Source organism: Nerophis lumbriciformis, linkage group LG12 (assembly GCF_033978685.3).
Source record: "Nerophis lumbriciformis linkage group LG12, RoL_Nlum_v2.1, whole genome shotgun sequence".
NCBI classification, from domain to species: domain Eukaryota; kingdom Metazoa; phylum Chordata; class Actinopteri; order Syngnathiformes; family Syngnathidae; genus Nerophis; species Nerophis lumbriciformis.
The window spans coordinates 24,858,146-24,877,593 of record NC_084559.2 but is presented as its reverse complement, the minus strand read 5'-3'; the positions used below and the strand labels follow the sequence as shown (position 1 = coordinate 24,877,593).

The window sequence follows — 19,448 nt, the reverse complement described above, 5'->3', positions numbered from 1 at the left end:
TTTCGTCAGAAAACATGACTTTGGACCACTCAGCAGCAGTCCAGCTCTTTTTTTCCTTAGCCCAGGTGAGACGCTTTTCGCGCTGTTTCTTGGTCAACAGTGGCTTGACACGAGGTATGCGGCAGTTGAAACCCATGTCTTTCAAGCGTCTCTTGGTGGTGGATCTTGAAGCACTGACTCCAGCAGCTGTCCACTCCTTCTGAATCTCCCCCACATTTTTGAATGGGTTTTTTTTCACAATCTTGACCAGGGCGCAGTGATCCCTATCGCTTGTACACTTTTTCTGACCACAGTTTTTCCTTCCCTTTGCCTCTCCATTAATGTGTTTGGACACAGAGCTCTGAGAACAGCCAGCCTCTTCAGCAATAACCTTTTGTGTCTTTCCCTCCTTGTGCAATGTGTCGATGGTTGCCTTTTGGACAGCTGTCAAATCTGAAGTCTTCCCCATGTTTGTGTAGGCTTCAGAACTGGACTGAGAGACCATTTAAAGCCCTTTGCAGGTGTTTTGAGTTAATCAGCTGATTAGTTTGTGGCACCAGGTGTCTTCAAAATTTAACCCTTACACAATATTCTAATTTTGTGACACACGGAATTTTGGATTTTCATTTGTTGCCACTTCAAATCATCAAAATTAAATGAAATAAACATTTGAATGCATCAGTCTGTGTGCAATGAATAAATATAATGTACAAGTTACACCTTTTGAATGCAATTACTGAAATAAATCAAGTTTTTCAAAATATTCTAATTTACTGGCTTTTACCTGTATGTATATATATATATATATATATATATATATATATATATATATATATATATATATATATATACATGTATGAAATACTTGACTTGGTGAATTCTAGCTGTCAATATACTCCTCCCTCTTAACCACGCCCCGCCCCACCCCCCACGACGCCCCCACCCACCCCCCCAACTCCCGAAATCGGAGGTCTCAAGGTTGGCAAGTATGCCTTGGCTGGCTTATCTTGATGTGTGCTGCCGCTCACAAATACCTCACGCTCTATTGTATGGCCCTGTCCAGGTGTGTTACTTTCAAACTACCGTATTTTTCGGACTATAAGTCGCAGTTTTTTTCACAGTTTGGCCGGGGGTGCGACTTATACTCAGGAGCGACTTATGTGTGAAATGATTAACACATTACTGTTAAAATATCAAATAATATTTAGCTCATTCACGTAAGAGACTAGACGTATAAGATTTCATGGGATTTAGCGATTAGGAGTGACAGATTGTTTGGTAAACGTATAGCATGTTCTATATGTTATAGTTATTTGAATGACTCTTACCATAATATGTTACGTTAACATACCAGGCACGTTCTCAGTTGGTTATTTATGCCTCATATAACGTACACTTATTCAGCCTGTTGTTCACTATTCTTTATTTATTTTAAATTGCCTTTCAAATGTCTATTCTTGGTGTTGGGTTTTATCAAATAAATTTCCCCAAAAAATGCGACTTATACTCCAGTGCGACTTATATATGTTTTTTTCCTTCTTTATTGTGCATTTCCAACCGGTGAGACTTATACTCTGAAAAATACGGTAACCATTTCAAAATAATAATGATATGATAGATAGCATGCAGATCAAGTACATCTTAATACAAATTGTATTACCGGTATGTGTATGCTAGCACGATATGTGTCAGAATAATTGTATCTAAGTTATCACAAAACTTTGTGTTTCAATGAGTTCCCGGCGAGCAGACAAAAGCTGTCTTTGATCTTACCAATCAAAAGGCTTGTAAAACTCCACTCTGTAGCATGGGAAGCGACATGAAGGTGTCGGTTTATTTTGATGCATTGTAATCCACAGGAAGATTTTGTCTTGACCCGAGATCTACAAAGCGGAGAGGAAGCAGGAACTGACCCCCCTCCAGGCACCTTTTCTTTTAACTGTTTTGTAACCAAAGGCGATGGATGTTTACGACCCCCCCTTCCTTGTTGCCATGTAATCAGGGAAAGTCCAAATAAAAGAGTACACAATCTTTCGTCAGAGCGTGGTGGAACACTGTACAAGAGTAAAGGTCGACGCGTTTCTCCTCATTGAGACAAATTTAATTATGTCTCTGTTTAATTCCTTGCTTCTTGTTTGTTTAATAAATGTCATCAGTGATTGAACCTGACAATATGTAACTAGTATTAACAATATTGAATTCCTTCAAAGTCATACTGAATAAATATATATTTCCTGGTCAGGGCATTTCTTTCAAATTCACACTGTAATTGGGTGTCCTGGTTAGGGATGTATAGTATTTTTGACCAAGTATACTTGCATTCACTTGTGTGTGTGAAAAGCCGGAGATATTATGTGACTGGGCCGGCACGCAAAGGCAGTGTCTTTAAGGTTTATTGGCGCTCTGTACTTCTCCCTACGTCCGTGTACCACTCCATACAGGGGCGTTTAAAAAAATAATACATTTTACTTTTTGAAACCGATACCGATAATTTCCGATATTACATTTTAAAGCATTTATCGGCCGATAATATCGGACTGCCGATATTATCGGACATCTCTAGTTGTCATGCTATTATTTTACCAGTCCGGCCCGCGTGGGAATAGATTTTCCTTCTTGCGGCCCTCGAGCTAAAATGAGTTGGACACCTCTGTGGCTCAACATGTTTACTTTTTGTAAATGACTTCATTCAAATACAAGAAAAGATCAACCTTGTGTGTTTATTGGAGGACACTCGGATGTTAACTGGTTGTCCAGCTTTGCACATTTAAGCACACAACAAGATTGCTTGTATGGTATCATCCCGTCGTTCTTTTTTCTGATATCAGAACGATATCTGAGATCAATATCGAGATCAGTACATCCCTAATTGATAATATACTGTTGCAATTTAAATAACTACAGTACAGGCCAAAAGTTTGGACACACCTTCTCATTCAATGTGTTCTCTTTATTTTCATGACTATTTACATTGTAGATTGTCACTGAAGGCATCAAAACTATGAATGAACACATGTGGAGTTATATACTTAACAAAAAAAGGTGAAATAACTGAAAACATTGGCGTTGTTAGGCCTATTTTAGGGGGGCTCAAGCCCCCCTAAAATATACTTAAGCCCCCCTAAATAATTTGGTGTTTTTTTGTTTTGTTTTTTACAAATAAATGCCGACATATTCATTATAAAGTGGCCCAAATATGAGTTTAAATAAATAATCATATAACCTGTTATTATTCACTCAGTTTCCCCTCACTTCGTAGCGTAAGGTAGAGAGCCCCTTTCATGCGTCGGTATCCAATCCATTCCACTTGTTCATATAGAAAATGCCCACATCACTCAAATTCCAGCCCGCATTTTCTCTGCGACCTTGCTTGCGGTCCTGCAGGTGTACGAAGCACATTATCTTCCTTTACAATAAGTGAAGCTGCACAAAACCTTGTGTGTGCAATTGTAAATCATTTATTTTTTAAGTTTTGTGTTTCTTGAAGAATCTATATAAAGTAATATACATAAGCCTATTGTTAAAATAATGAAAAAAACATCATTAAATATATTTGTTTTATTGTATTGTTACATTAATAGCTGTTTTATTATTATAGGATGGCTTGTTAAACATTTAATAGGATTTTCAGAGGGAGGAAAAACCAAGACATTTAATATAAAATGTAAAATGAATAAATACATAAAAAGAAAAAGAAAATATATGGTTAAAAGCCATCGTCCCGGGGAGCATTTCATTTCGTCCCGTGCATTTAAAAAAAATAATAATAACAATGAATAATTTCTAAGTCTTTGTTAGCCGTTTGTGAAGTTTTGTGCTCGTGCGTAACATTCGCTCGCATCCTGTGCATCTCCTGGGGGCAAAGCCCCCCCTGTCCTTAAAAGCTAGTGACGCCCCTGACTGAAAACATGTTTTATATTCTAGTTTCTCCAAAATAGCCACCCTTTGCTTTGATTACTGTTTTGCACACTCTTGGCATTCTCTCAATGAGTTTCAAGCACACCTGTGAAGTGAAAACCCTTTCAGGTGACTACCTCTTGAAGCCCATTGAGAGAATGCCAAGAGTGTGCAAAACAGTAATCAGAGCAAATGGTAGTTATTTTGAAGAAACTAGAACACATGTTTTCAGTTATTTCACCTTTTTTTGTTGAGTACATAACTTCACTGAAGGCATAGTTTTGATGCCTTCAGTGACAATCTACAATGTAAATAGTCATGAAAATAAAGAAAACGCATTGAATGAGAAGGTGTGTCCAAACTTTTAGCCTGTACTGTAAATTGGTGGAGAAAATATGGCACAAAAGTTTGAGATACAAACCAATATCATACGATATTTGTATTTTTGAGTGAATATCGGATTGATATCCGATATCAACAACAGTTTAGGCTCAAGAACTGAACCAGAGAAATGTATTTCAATTTGTTTTTTTATTAACAACGCATCCCTTTGATAGGATTGTATGTTTCTTTAGGTCATCAATGCCCCCAAAACAGACTGTACACAATATACAGGGGAAACCACGATTTAGGCAAACTAAACAAAAACAACAACTTATTAAATTATAATACAGTCTTGAGGAAAAATATAAATAACTTTTTTTTTTTTTTTTTCTCTTCTCTGGTTGAGCTCACTCTATGGTACAGACATATAATAAATAGATCGGGTCTGACATCACTCAGCCGATCTATGAATCATCTCTCTATGAGTCCATTTGTGTAGCAGCATTAGAGCAAAAAACAAGCCAATGGAAACAGATAACCCCCCCCCCCTCTCTCTCTCTCTCGTCTCAGCCACTTCACAATGACAATGCATCGTGGAAATAAACAAGTCTACTCCTACAATGTCGTGGCAGCGTTCCAATGGCAACCTAAGTTACAAAAAAAAAGGTTAAGGTGACAACTTGGCCCATGCGCGTTACACATGCAGAGGAAGTGAAGCACGGAGGTAAGAAGGCATAGTGTGGGGGAGCTGCTGGGTTGATGCTAAATCTGTAAGAAGTAGAAAGATCAACACACACCAGAAAACTTACCAACAATGGCTGGAGAAAATGAATGAAAGGAAGTAGTGAGTAAGGATATACTGTATAGCGCTGGAGATGACAATACTACAGATGCTTGATTGTCTTGAGATCATAGAAAAGGAATTGTGGGAAAGTAATGTGGCAAGAAAGGTGAAATAGTACCGATCAGACAAGAACTGGGAAAAACGCTTCGGATAAAAAAAATCTAAATCAAAAACCCCAGCAGGACCCTTTGTTTTGTTTTGTTTCGTAAGGAGAAAAGCTTGCATGATGTGAGGAATCACTGGGTAGACGCAACTGCTGGAAGGACACAAAATGTCATTAGAATTTTGTTTGTTATTGTGACGTATTATCAAGTGTTGCTCATGATTGCCAATCCAATCTGAAGACAGTTATTTGTTTACTGCTCCTTGTTTTTGCCCATTTAAAAACAGCACTGAACCTGATACTGATCTTTGTTTGCTTCTCCTCTTCCTTGGCTGCTTGCACTCTTGTTCGGAGCGACAGAAACAAACGTTCTCCCCCCCCCCTTTCATCGGTTGGTCTCACGGTTCATAGTTTGTCGGGCGGCGTTGTCATGGTGACACACAGGAGGGAGGACGACGATCAGCATTCCGCAGGAGGCTCCCCGTCTACTTCGACGGGTTTTGGTAGCTTGGTCAGGATGGCCTCTGCCTCCTCGTACATCTGAAATGAACCGATTAAAAAGATGAGACTAACAATTATGGGAGAGGAAGAGGAAGAGGAAAAGTTGTCTTACTGGCATGAACTGTACATCCTGGAAGAGCTCCTGTATGAAGCGTCGGGATGTGAGGCGGAACATACAGTGGGCTAACAGGTGCGACACCTCGGAGTACAGGCAGATATCATCAAACGCATACGCAAACTTCTCCTTTATCCTGAAGGTAAATATGAACATGGCTTTAAGACAAACCGTCAAGCTCATAGAAATGTGTGCGGCGTAAAGGCGAGAGAATTACGTGAGAAGTCCTGTTTCGTGGCCTTTGGTCCCAACAGATGAGCTGAGGTTGATGATGAGGCGAAGCACCTCCTTCCTCAGCAGGACCCGCGAGGCCGGGCCGTCCTCTGATATCGCTTTGCCAACTGTAGCGTATCACATAACAAGAGTCTTCATTGATGATTTATGTGCTGGGGTTGCGCCATAAGACGACAACACTTGTTATGCTATTGTCATATTGTGATAATGCATGTTGATGACCAGTGTTAGGGAAGATTACTTTAAAAAAAGTACCATATTTTCCGCACTATAAGGCGCACCTAAAAACCTCCAATTTTCTCAAAAGCTGACAGTGCGCCTTATAATCCGGTGCGCCTTATATATGGACCAATATTGAGCCACAACAGGTCTCGCTACTACAGTAAGCAGCCGCCGACTTAATTTTCCCCCGTAGAAGAAGAAGCGCGCGGTGCATGCTGGGATATATGACTTCGCTGTTTCATTTCCATTTGTGTGTTTATGTAAAGACCCCAAAATGGCTCCTATTAAGAGACACGCTTACGACACAGAGTTTAAACTCAAGGCGATCAGTCACGCAGTAGAACACGGGAATAGAGCAGCAGCGAGATAATTTAACATTAACTAATCAATAAAGCGGAAGTGGAGGAAGCAACAAGATGACGTTAAACCCAGATTCCGATCTAACAAAGGTCTTAACTCATTCTCTTTCTATGCCACATCAATGTGGAATGCGCTCCCAACAGGTGTAAAAGAAAGGGCATCTCTATCCTCCTTAAAAACCGCAATAAAAGTACAGCTCCAGGCAACTTCAACCCTAAACTAACACCCTCCCCGGATTGTTAATAATCAAATGTAAATAATAAATGTAGATACTTTTTCTTATGCTTTCTGATTCCTCTCTCTCTCTATGTCCACTACTTGCTGTACATATCCTACCAAGTCAGACCTACACTGTTTCAATGTCCATTTCTCTGTTCTCAATTGTTGATGACTGAAGTGATGATAACAACCAAACCTAACCCCCCCCCCCCCCCCCCCCCTCCACATCCCACCCCCCGGATTGTAAATAATGTAAATAATTCAATGTATACAGGTAAAAGCCAGTAAATTAGAATATTTTGAAAAACTTGATTTATTTCAGTAATTGCATTCAAAAGGTGTAACTTGTACATTATATTTATTCATTGCACACAGACTGATGCATTCAAATGTTTATTTCATTTAATTTTGATGATTTGAAGTGGCAACAAATGAAAATCCAAAATTCCGTGTGTCACAAAATTAGAATATTACTTAAGGCTAATACAAAAAAGGGATTTTTAGAAATGTTGGCCAACTGAAAAGTATGAAAATGAAAAATATGAGCATGTACAATACTCAATACTTGGTTGGAGCTCCTTTTGCCTCAATTACTGCGTTAATGCGGCGTGGCATGGAGTCGATGAGTTTCTGGCACTGCTCAGGTGTTATGAGAGCCCAGGTTGCTCTGATAGTGGCCTTCAACTCTTCTGCGTTTTTGGGTCTGGCATTCTGCATCTTCCTTTTCACAATACCCCTCAGATTTTCTATGGGGCTAAGGTCAGGGGAGTTGGCGGGCCAATTTAGAACAGAAATACCATGGTCCGTAAACCAGGCACGGGTAGATTTTGCGCTGTGTGCAGGCGCCAAGTCCTGTTGGAACTTGAAATCTCCATCTCCATAGCGCAGGTCAGCAGCAGGAAGCATGAAGTGCTCTAAAACTTGCTGGTAGACGGCTGCGTTGACCCTGGATCTCAGGAAACAGAGTGGACCGACACCAGCAGATGACATGGCACCCCAAACCATCACTGATGGTGGAAACTTTACACTAGACTTCAGGCAACGTGGATCCTGTGCCTCTCCTGTCTTCCTCCAGACTCTGGGACCTCGATTTCCAAAGGAAATGCAAAATTTGCATGGTTGGGTGATGGTTTGGGGTGCCATGTCATCTGCTGGTGTCGGTCCACTCTGTTTCCTGAGATCCAGGGTCAACGCAGCCGTCTACCAGCAAGTTTTAGAGCACTTCATGCTTCCTGCTGCTGACCTGCTCTATGGAGATGGAGATTTCAAGTTCCAACAGGACTTGGCGCCTGCACACAGCGCAAAATCTACCCGTGCCTGGTTTACGGACCATGGTATTTCTGTTCTAAATTGGCCCGCCAACTCCCCTGACCTTAGCCCCATAGAAAATCTGTGGGGTATTGTGAAAAGGAAGATGCAGAATGCCAGACCCAAAAACGCAGAAGAGTTGAAGGCCACTATCAGAGCAACCTGGGCTCTCATAACACCTGAGCAGTGCCAGAAACTCATCGACTCCATGCCACGCCGCATTAACGCAGTAATTGAGGCAAAAGGAGCTCCAACCCAGTATTGAGTATTGTACATGCTCATATTTTTCATTTTCATACTTTTCAGTTGGCCAACATTTCTAAAAATCCCTTTTTTGTATTAGCCTTAAGTAATATTCTAATTTTGTGACACACGGAATTTTGGATTTTCATTTGTTGCCACTTCAAATCATCAAAATTAAATGAAATAAACATTTGAATGCATCAGTCTGTGTGCAATGAATAAATATAATGTACAAGTTACACCTTTTGAATGCAATTACTGAAATAAATCAAGTTTTTCAAAATATTCTAATTTACTGGCTTTTACCTGTATACTCTGATGATTATCTTGTGTGATGACTCTATTATGATGATAGTATATATCTGTATCATGAATCAATTTAAGTGGATCGCGACCTAAACAAGTTGAAAAACTTATTCGGGTGTTACCATTTAGTGGTCAATTGTACGGAATATGTACTTCACTGTGCAATCTACTCATAAAAGTCTCAATCAATCAATCAAAAAACTTGCGCCAAGTAAAGAAGACTACCGGTATACAGAGTTTCCGAGGGAACAAAGCGAGATGGCGAGATTCGTGGATGTGTAATAACTTAATAAAGTGAGCTTTACATGTTTATTTTGCGTGTTCTGTTGTGTGACATTAACGTTTGAGCAACGTTGTGTTATTGATATATTGTTATTGCTTTGCACTATTTCGAGTGTTACTATATTGCAGTGGTTTTTAACCTGGGTTCGGCGGAGGTCAAGACACACCCGACTCATCGTGTGAATAAAAACTTCTCCCTATCGGCGTATTACGGATACGGCAACAGCAGAAGTCACACTGATTTGCAGGTGTGTAATTTGTTGTGAGTTTATGCACTGTGTTGGTTTTGTTCAATGAACAAGGTGATGTTCATGCACGGTTCATTTTGTGCACCAGTAATAAAACATGGTAACACTTTAGTATGGGGAACATATTCACCATTAATTAGTTGCTTATTAACATGCAAATTAGGAACATATTGGCTCTTAACTAGTCATTATTAAGTACTTATTAATGCCTTATTCGGCATGGCCTTATTATAACCCTAACTCTCTAACCCTGGCCCTAACCCTCTAACCCTAACCAAATAACTCTAAATTAAGTCTTTGTTACTTAGAATATGTTCCCCATACTAAAGTGTTACCAAAAACATATAACTTTGTCTTGAATTTGAAAAAAAAAAACATTTTATTTTTCACTAAAGAAGGGTTCGGTGAATGCGCATATGAAACTGGTGGGGTTCGGTACCCCCAACAAGGTTAAGAACCACTGCTATATTGTGATTGCACTAACGTTTGATTTACCGTAACAGTATCAGACTGTTTTTTACGTGTTTATTGAATCGAGGAAAAGTTCCCCTCCACTATGTGATATAAATGTTGCACTACATGTTATACCTTGCTGTTGTTAAAAGATAAACGAAATACCACGTCACTGACTTTAACTCATGGAAAATAATAAAACGGCTGTTTATTCATTTTGGGAGTGAACCGAGTTGTCAGAACGCTGGTTTGTAATCTATTAATAAAGTTTGACTGACCTATCTGACTGTTTTGTTGACATTCACTTTAGCGCAGCTCCATCTAATGGATGCATAACGTAACCCCAGCCTCTACTGTAGCGTCTATTCTATGCGCCTTATAATGCGGTGCGCCTTATAATGCGGTGCGCCTTATATATGAACAAAGTGTTAAAATAGGCCATTCATTGAAGGTGCGCCTTATAATCCGGTGTGCCTTATAGTGCGGAAAATACGGTAACTAGTTACAGTTACTCGTCACTCGACCAAAAAAGTAATTGAATTACTAATGGATTTATTCATTAATTACTAGGGAAAGTAATTAATGTGACTTTTTTTTTAACTTTTATATATTTGGTGTTTACAGTTGAGAGATATTTAAAGAGAGAAGAGTGTGTGCCTTCAAAAGGCGGTGCCTGTTGCCAAGTGAAGCAGTGGTGGTAGTGGTAGTCTGCGGACTGGAAAAAGATTTTTGACTGTGGAATGTTTTTATTGTTTTTTACTAATAGCTAATAAAGCGATTGAAAGTGCATCAATGGCTGTGTCTCTCCTTGTCCACAAATGGGGTGTCGATTGTCACTTTCTTGAATGTTCATTCTTCCCCCGTAATCATACTTGCCAACCTTGAGACCTCCGAATTCGGGAGATGGAGGGGGTTTGAGGTGGGCGGTGTTGGGGAGCGTGGGGGTTTGGTGGTGTGTGTGCGTGCGGTGGCTGCTGCTTGCATTGTATATTGTAGCATCCTGGAAGAGTTAGTGCTGCAAGGGGTTCTGGGTATTTGTTCTGTTGTGTTTATGTTGTGTTACGGTGCAGATGTTCTCCCGTAATGTGTTTGTCATTCTTGTTTGGTGTGGGTTCACAATGTGGCACATATTTGTAACAGTATTAAAGTTGTTTATACGACCACCCTCAGTGTGACCTGTATGGCAGATGATCAAGTATGCCTTGCAATCACTTGTGTGTGTGTAAAAGCCGCATATATTATCTGACTGGGCCGGCACGCTGTTTGTATGGAGGAAAAGCGGACGTGACGACAGGTTGTAGAGGACGCTAAGGGCAGTGCCTTTTAAGCACGGCCCCAATATTGATGTCTTGGTGGAAATCGGGAGAAATTCGGGAGAATGGATGCCCCGGGAGATTTTCGGGAGGGGCACTGAAATCCGGGAGTCTCCCGGGAAAATCAGGAGGGTTGGCAAGTATGCCCATAATAGTAGTGTTAGCGCGCAAGTATGTGTGCATGCGGTGGCTGATGCTTGCACTAGTGAAGAGCTACTTCCTGAAGTGAACTTGCTGGGATTCTAAAGCTGTCTTGTCTGCATCAAAAATAGTGTGCCAAGTTCCATCAAACGTATCGGTAACATAAAAGTAATTACCGTATTTTTCGGACTATAATTCGCAGTTTTTTTCATAGTTTGGCCGTGTGACTTATGTGTGAAATTATTAACACATTACCGTAAAATATCAAATAATATTATTTAGCTCATTCGCGTAAGAGACTAGATGTATAAGATTTCATCGGATTTAGCGATTAGGAGTGACAGATTGTTTGGTAAACGTATAGCATGTTCTATATGTTATAGTTATTTGAATGACTCTTACCATAATATGTTACGTTAACATACCAGGCACGTTCTCATTTGGTTATTTATGCCTCATATAACGTACACTTATTCAGCCTGTTGTTCACTATTCTTTATTTATTTTAAATTGCCTTTCAAATGTCTATTGTTGGTGTTGGGTTTTATCAAACAAATTTCCTCCAAAAGTGCGACTTATACTCCAGTGCGACTTATATGTTTTTTTCCTTCTTTATTATGCATTTTCGGCCGTTGCGCCTTATACTCCGGAGCGACTTATACTCCGAAAAATACAGTATTGTATTTTTCAGACTATAAGCCGCTACTTTTTTCCCACGCTTTGTACGCTGCGGATTATTAAAGGGTGAGGCTAATTTATGTAATTTTCTTCACTAACCGCCATATTGTTTTGTGTTCAAGTTGAGACACTGAAAAGATGTTATTGTTTGTACTATGGCGCCATCTATTGGACAAGTTAGCTCACTGCAGGTGCTGCGGGTTGAAAATGTATATCCTGGTTTGTTCCTTGAACCAGGAGTATTCGTCCATAGCGTTTCTGCTCAGTTTTATAATATAATTAAAACTATACATGATGTCTGTAAGAGTTTGTTCATGCATATTTGTACGCGCTATCGTAATGTAATCAAGCTAGTATTGTTAGCATTAGCTAATACGCTAACATGTTTACGAGTGTTTGTGTTGGTTTTATTAACTTACAATAGCATTCTTTTTGTATTGTTTCAGTTTCCCAAATTCACCAAAACGTCACCGTGGAGTTATTGAGTCTGTCAGAAAATTTTTATCTAAATTATCAAAAACCTTTCCGTTCTCTGAGTTCCCAGTGAACAGACAAGAGGCCGTCTTTGTTGTACCAAGCCAAAGGCTTGTAAAATTCCATTGTGTACAATGGGAGGAGATTTTGATCCAAGACCTGCCCAAGCTCGATCCAGGACCAGTCCAAGCCCGAGGCATCTTTTTCTTTTGTGTTAATGTGACCGAAAACAATGGCTGTTTACATACCCCCCCATTCCTTTAGAAACAGCTGTTGTTATGTAAACAGGGAAAGTCCAAATAAAAAGAGGTGGCGTACAATCTTTCGCCAGAGCGTGGGTGACACTGTAAGAGGTTACAAGTCGACACGTTTCTCCTCAATTGAGCCAAATTGAATCCTGTCTCTGTTTATTTCCTTGCTTCTTGTCTGTTTTAATAGATGTCATCGATGTTTAAACCTGACAGTCTGTTCAGCTGATTGAGATTGGGAAAACTAGCTTCCGCAGCTGGTGGGTCCATGAGGATGACTTTTAACCAGCCGTTTTACTGCTGTGTGACAGGCACCGTGCGGAAACATTTAAGGTATGTCAATAAACATTTACAAAATATTTTGTGCCGGTATACAGTATATCTGCAGATTATAGTCCAGTGCATGTAAACGCATTTATTTCTTCAAAAATTTAGTGGGTGCGGCTTAAATATCGGTGCGCTCTATAGCACGGAATATACAGTAATTTGATTACTCCTTCGTAGAAAAAAACTAGTTACGCTGTTATTGTTTCACGCCGTTTTTCCGAACACTGTTGATGACACATTCTAGCTGTGTCCCGCAAATTTGACCTTGACAAGTGAACGAAGGAATCAACACAATTTAGTATCTTCGCGAGCGGCTAACAAGTCTGCTTCTAAATCACTAATAGCTAAACATACACTACACATCGTACGTAGGAGGATACAAAAAAAGGATAGCTGACAGCGAAGTTAGAACTCCTGAATGTATATACAAAGGTGGGCGGATTGATACAAATATAGACAGTAACGATACCAAGTATTAGGGCTGCGAATCTTTGGGTGTCCCAGGATTCGAATCAATATCGATTCTTGGGGTCACGATTCGATTCTAAATAGATTTTTTTTCTTTTTTTTTTCGATTCAACGCGATTCTTGATTCAAAAACGATATTTTCCCGATTCAAAATAATTCTCTATTCATTCAATACATAGGATTTCAGCAGGATCTACCCCAGTCTGCTGACATGCAAGCAGAGTAGTAGATTTTTGTAAAAAGCTTTTATAATTGTAAAGGACAATGTTTTATCACCTGATTGCAATAATGTACATTTGTTTTAACTATTAAATGAACCAAAAATATGACTTATTTTATCTTTGTGAAAATATTGGACACAGTGTGTTGTCAAGCTTATGAGATGCGATGAAAGTGTCAGCCACTGTGACACTATTGTTCATTTTTTTATAAATGTCTAATGATAATGTCAAAGAGGGATTTTTAATCACTGCTATGTTGAAATTGTAACTAATATTGATACTGTTGTTGATAATATTCATTTTTGTTTCACTACTTTTGGTTTGTTCTGTGTCGTGTTTGTGTCTCCTCTCAATTGCTCTGTTTATTGCAGTTCTGAGTGTTGCTGGGTCGGGTTTGGTTTTGGAATTGGATTGCATTGTTATGGTATTGCTGTGTATTGTTTTGTTGGATTGATTAATTTAAAAAAATAAATAAAATAAAAAAATAAAAATTTTAAATTTAAAAATCGATTTTTTAAAAATGAGAATCGATTCTGTATCGCACAACGTGAGAATCGCGATTCGAATTCGAATCGATTTTTTCCCACACCCCTACCAAGTATAGTATCAGTACCGGGTATATGGTTGATATTACCGTAAATAATATCAATATTTTTTACGACCACAAAATAGTTTTGTCTTGGTCGTCATGAAATAAGAGTAAGGAGTAGTTTTTGCTTTCGTTTAGTGATATCACACTATTGACATTCTTATTATATTTAATAGATATTGTTATGCCGCCATCCTGTGTTTTTGTCTGATTGAAGTTTAATCGTTTAGTGATTTTGAAAATTGTAAGTTTCAGCATTGGTATGACCAATACTGCCCTTCTAACTATTTGGTATTAGATTGATACCCAAATGTGTAGTATTGCCCAAAACTAATGTAAAGTATCCAAACAACAGAAGAATGAAACCATGTTGCAATAGAAAGTAACCAGATACAAACAGTAAATTAGCAAGTAGATAATAATAGCTTTGAGTAGGGATGTCGATAAATGCGTTAAAATGTAATATTGGAAATGATCGGTATCCGGGGTTTTTTTTTTTATCGGCATCGTTTTTTTGTTTTTTTTAATTAAATCAACATAAAAAACACAATATACACTTACAATTAGTGCACCAACCCAAAAAACCTCCCTCTCCCATTTACACTCATTCACACAAAAGGGTTGTTTCTTTCTGTTATTAATATTCTGGTTCCTACATTATATATCAATATATATCAATACAGTCTGCAAGGGATACAGTCCGTAAGCACACATGATTGTGCGTGCTGCTGGTCCACTAATAGTACTAACCTTTAACAGTTAATTTTACGAATTTTCATTAATTACTAGTTTCTATGTAACTGTTTTTATATTGTTTTACTTTATTTTTTATTCAAGAAAATGTTTTTAATTTATTTATCTTATTTTATTATTATTTTTTAAAAAGTACCTTATCTTCACCATACCCGGTTGTCCAAATTAGGCATAATAATGTGTTAATTCCACGACTGCATATATCGGTTGATATCGGTATCGGTTGATATCGGTATCGGTAATTAAAGAGTTGGACAATATCGGGATATCGGCTAAAAGCCATTATCGGACATCCCTAGTTTTGAGAAACTAATATAACAGGAAATGATGCAATATGTTACCCATACGTCAGCAGCCAAATTGGGAGCCTTTGTAACCCGTTTTGAAATGGTTCCGTTATCATTTACATGCCAAATATTGTGATATAAACCGCTATACTTTCCCTGTTCTCAGTTTTTTTTTCTGTAGCATGCTGGTCACCAGTCACACTGACTACTGGATGTTCGTTTTCATACCAAAAAACACAAACGACAAATATCGAATTTTGTCAACGTTGAATAATCATTACAACTCTAATTTGGAGTTGTAGCGAAAGCTATATTCACATTTTATTTTAATATATTCATGAGCGAGCACAAACTGCAAGTGGCAAACCTATTTGTGCCATTTCACATGCATTTGTGACAGGCCGCCAGAACAAAATGAATGTATGGAAACACTGACTTTGTATATATTGTACTTGATCACATTCTCACCAATGACGATGTCATTAGGCGTGGGGGTGCCACAGATGGAGCCTTGTGACACGGCGGAGTCGCTGCATCCTGACACACCAGAGAACTTGGACTGAGGCATCACCTCCAGACGATGGCTGCTCTGGCCTCCCCAGGATGGAAAGTCCACATAGTCTGGAGGAAAAAAGGTTGTGTATAGGTGCAGCTTATAAATCAAAACATGGTTGGACGTTCAATTAGGCTGTTTTATTAAATACTTTGCTGATTAGAGCACGAACCAGTATTTTTTTAGACAGTATTTTCCCAATTACCTACATGAGGTACTGAATTTCGGTCTTTTATTAAATCACCCAAATTGTTAAGAAATACTTTGTGGAAAATTGCTCTCTGTGTGCAGTGAATCTGTCGAATATAACAGCGATATTTTTCAACTGAACTACTGAAATACATTAACCAAATCAACTGGAAGAAGATTTAAGTCTTTTCAGATTTAAATCCCATTAACTTTGAGGTGACCCGAAGAGGAAACCCTTAGCCTGACAGATTTGAAGCATGTTTGCAAGGAAGATTGGACAAATATTGTCTGGATGTGCCACACTGATAGATTCCTACTAACCAAGACTGGAATACTGGTGTAATTAAAACAAAACATATACAATTTAAGGTGTGCAAAAGCTACTGTAATTTTACAGGTTTTATATAGCTCGGTTGGTAGAGTGGCCGTGCCAGCAACTTGAGGGTTGCAGGTTCGATCCTCGCTTCCGCCATCCTAGTCACTGCCGTTGTGTCCTTGGGCAAGACACTTTACCCACCTGCTCCCAGTGCCACCCACACTGGTTTAAATGTAATTTAGATATTGGGTTTCACTATGTAAAAGTGCTTTGAGTCACTAGAGAAAAGCGCTATATAAATATACTTCACTTCACTACTTCACTTAATACCTCAACGTATGACCTTGATTGGTTCCATGACGAAGCTCGTAACTCAAAATACTTGTATCTCAAATCGACGTTGCCTATTTAAATCAACTGAAATTAATTTGGTGCTTGGCTCCAAAACACCACAATTTTAACATGTAACATTCATTTAAAAAAAAATAAGTAAAAACTTTTAGATACAAAATATTGGATGAAAATACAACAGTAGTTTTATGAAATAATGTAATAATGTACAGCATTTATTTGAGCGCGATCGTGGTGAAGTTGGTGGTTGGATATTTGCCTTTGTAGCTACGGTGGAAGTTTGACTGCTCTGTCATAGTGCGGGAAGCTCTCACGAGAATCACCGCTCTGAATGCTGGTTGTTTATACTTAGAAGATCTGACTTCTCCAGCAGCTTCTCCATCAAACACATCAGCAGCAGCTTCTCCATATTTTCATGGATAAATGTCCGCCGTTTATTTTAACGTCCGTGGCTGGCACAAATGCGGACTCCTGCTTCGATATGGTCCTGACTACCGTTAATACACTCCACCAAGCTTACACGCTCTGTTATATTTTTGATGATTTATTTCTTTAAATCAATGAACATCATGCGCTTCTTCTTCTCAGTACTCTCATTCACACTCACTTTGTCCATTCCCATGGTTGTAAAACAAAGTTATATCAATCTCTAGCTATAAGCTATTGCTAGCGGGGAAAAAAATTATATTTTGGGGCAGATCTTACAGGGTTTATTCTGACAATCACTATGCCAACTACACTGCAAAAAGTCAGTGTTCAAAAACAAGGGGAAAAAAATACAAAAATTAGGGGTATTTTATTTGAACTAAGCAAAATTATCTGCCAATAGAACAAGAAAATTTGGCTCGTCAAGACTTTCCAAAACAGGTAAAATTAGCTAACCTCAATGAACCATAAAATAAGTATATTCTCACTAATAACAACTGTACTACTATATGAGTGCGTATTTTCTATTGTTTCATTGAAAATAAAACAGCAAAGTCCATTTGGCTGTCATCGGTTTTAATATGAGACACAATTGTGTCAAAGTCATGTTTTTTTTTTTTCATGCTTGAAATAAGAATTTATTACTTTAAAAAAGTAGTTTTATACTTGTGAGTGTTGATGAGACAGCTTTGCAACACTTGATATTCTAGTTTCAAGCATGTTTTACTCAATATAGGTCATAAAATCTCAGCAACAAGTTGTAATATCTTACTGAGATCATTTAGGACCAAAACCCAAACAAGTAAAACCCTAACATAGTTTTTGCAGTGTAGCCATGTGACGGCTTGTACCTCATATTTATGGTCGCAACTTAAAACATAACAATAAGTCAAAAGACCCTCAAATTGAATTAAAAATTTGGGGTACCACTATTTTTGCATATGACTTGCATAGGTCACTTTAGTTTTTGACAACATTTTGAGAAAATATTTATATTGAACTGAAAAACAGTGCGCATGCTTACCTGATCGAGGTCGCGTGTTGTTTGTGGGCGGCTGTGCAGGATATCCGAGGACCAAGGCTCCTACACAGTAGAGGCAGTTCTCCTCAGTATGATCTTGCAGTCCTGTCTCGTCTGAGCCCACCGTGTGGTTTGGGCAGTCGCCTCGGTTCACGATTAGCTCTGTGATACTGAACTGTTGCTTTAATAGTGGGATAGCGGGACGGTCGCCTAGGAAGGAACACGATCAAATGATTCGCTCGACTTGTATGTGCATTAAAAGCGTTGTAGATTTAAATTGTCACAAATTTCATATTTCAAGGCAAAAGCTATTTTTACCGTCTCCGTCGCCAAAGACAAAGCGTTTCCTCTCCTCTGAAGGTGGGCTAATCCTCTGCTGAAAGTACGCAGTGTCTCGAATATGGAACATATCATTGATGTCCACGGGCAACGCAAGGCCGATGTAGTCATCGCTGCACCCATAGGTGGCGCTGGAGACCATGGAGCGCACCGACGAGCAGCGCTGCAGGGTGCTTTGGTTGATGGGGCTGAGGAGCTCCTCTTTATCGAGAGAGGCGAAGCTCAGTGCCTTCAAAAACCTAGGGAGGGCAAGAGGAGAGGTACGTGAGAGGATCTGGGGGGAGAGGCTGGGACAAGAAAGGAATGCAGGGGGAACAGCAGCAAAAATGGTAGATAGAAGCACAGAGACATGTTTGGTGAGAAGAGAGCGAGAAAGGCACTCAAAACGCAGCGTGCTTTCAGATAACAAAATACAGGACTCTACATGTTGACATCATGTGATGCAGTATGTATATATATACATACACATGTATATAAATATATATACATAAATATATATACACCGGTACATACATATGCAAATATATATACATATGCATACATACATACATAAATATATATATACATACATATATACAGTTTATATAAATATACATAGAAATATATATGCATACACATAAATGTATATACATATTCAGATACACATACATAAATATACATACATAAATATATATACATATACATACATACATACATATATATATATATATATATATATATATATATATATATATATATATATATATATATATATATATATATAAAAATATATGTACATATATATATATACAAATATATATACATACACATACATATATAAATATATATACATACAGTCGTGGTCAAAAATGTACATACGTGTACAGCTCCACTAATGGACATTGTGAAAGACATAATGTCATGGCTGTCTTGAGTTTCCAATAATTTCTTTTTTTGTGATAGAGTGATTGGAGCACATACTTGTTTGTCATAAAAAAATATTAATGAATTCTTTTATACATTTATTATGGGTCTATTGAAAATGTGACCAAATCTGCTGGGTCAAAAGTATACATACAGTATACAAACATTAATTTTGGAGTTACAATCAAATCAAATTAGCTTCATGGCATGGCC

General features: G+C 38.4%; 1 protein-coding gene across 3 annotated transcripts in view; it reads right to left on the bottom strand.

The window, feature by feature from the left end:
- Window positions 1-4,388: 4,388 nt before the first annotated feature.
- Window positions 4,389-19,448, bottom strand: part of LOC133623132 (rapamycin-insensitive companion of mTOR-like) — a 46,575-nt gene continuing 31,515 nt past the window's right edge. For 2 of the 3 annotated variants that reach the window (XM_061986164.2, XM_061986163.2), the window contains 6 exons: window positions 18,312-18,571; window positions 17,997-18,203; window positions 15,606-15,758; window positions 5,981-6,104; window positions 5,761-5,899; window positions 4,389-5,687 (listed from right to left, as the gene is read on the bottom strand). In XM_061986164.2, coding sequence (XP_061842148.1) covers window positions 5,607-5,687; window positions 5,761-5,899; window positions 5,981-6,104; window positions 15,606-15,758; window positions 17,997-18,203; window positions 18,312-18,571 — 964 coding nt within the window. In that variant the 3' untranslated portion in view covers window positions 4,389-5,606. Of the gene's footprint in view, window positions 5,688-5,760; window positions 5,900-5,980; window positions 6,105-15,605; window positions 15,759-17,996; window positions 18,204-18,311; window positions 18,620-19,448 lie in introns of all 3 variants that reach the window. The other variant, XM_061986162.2, reaches the window with a different exon arrangement.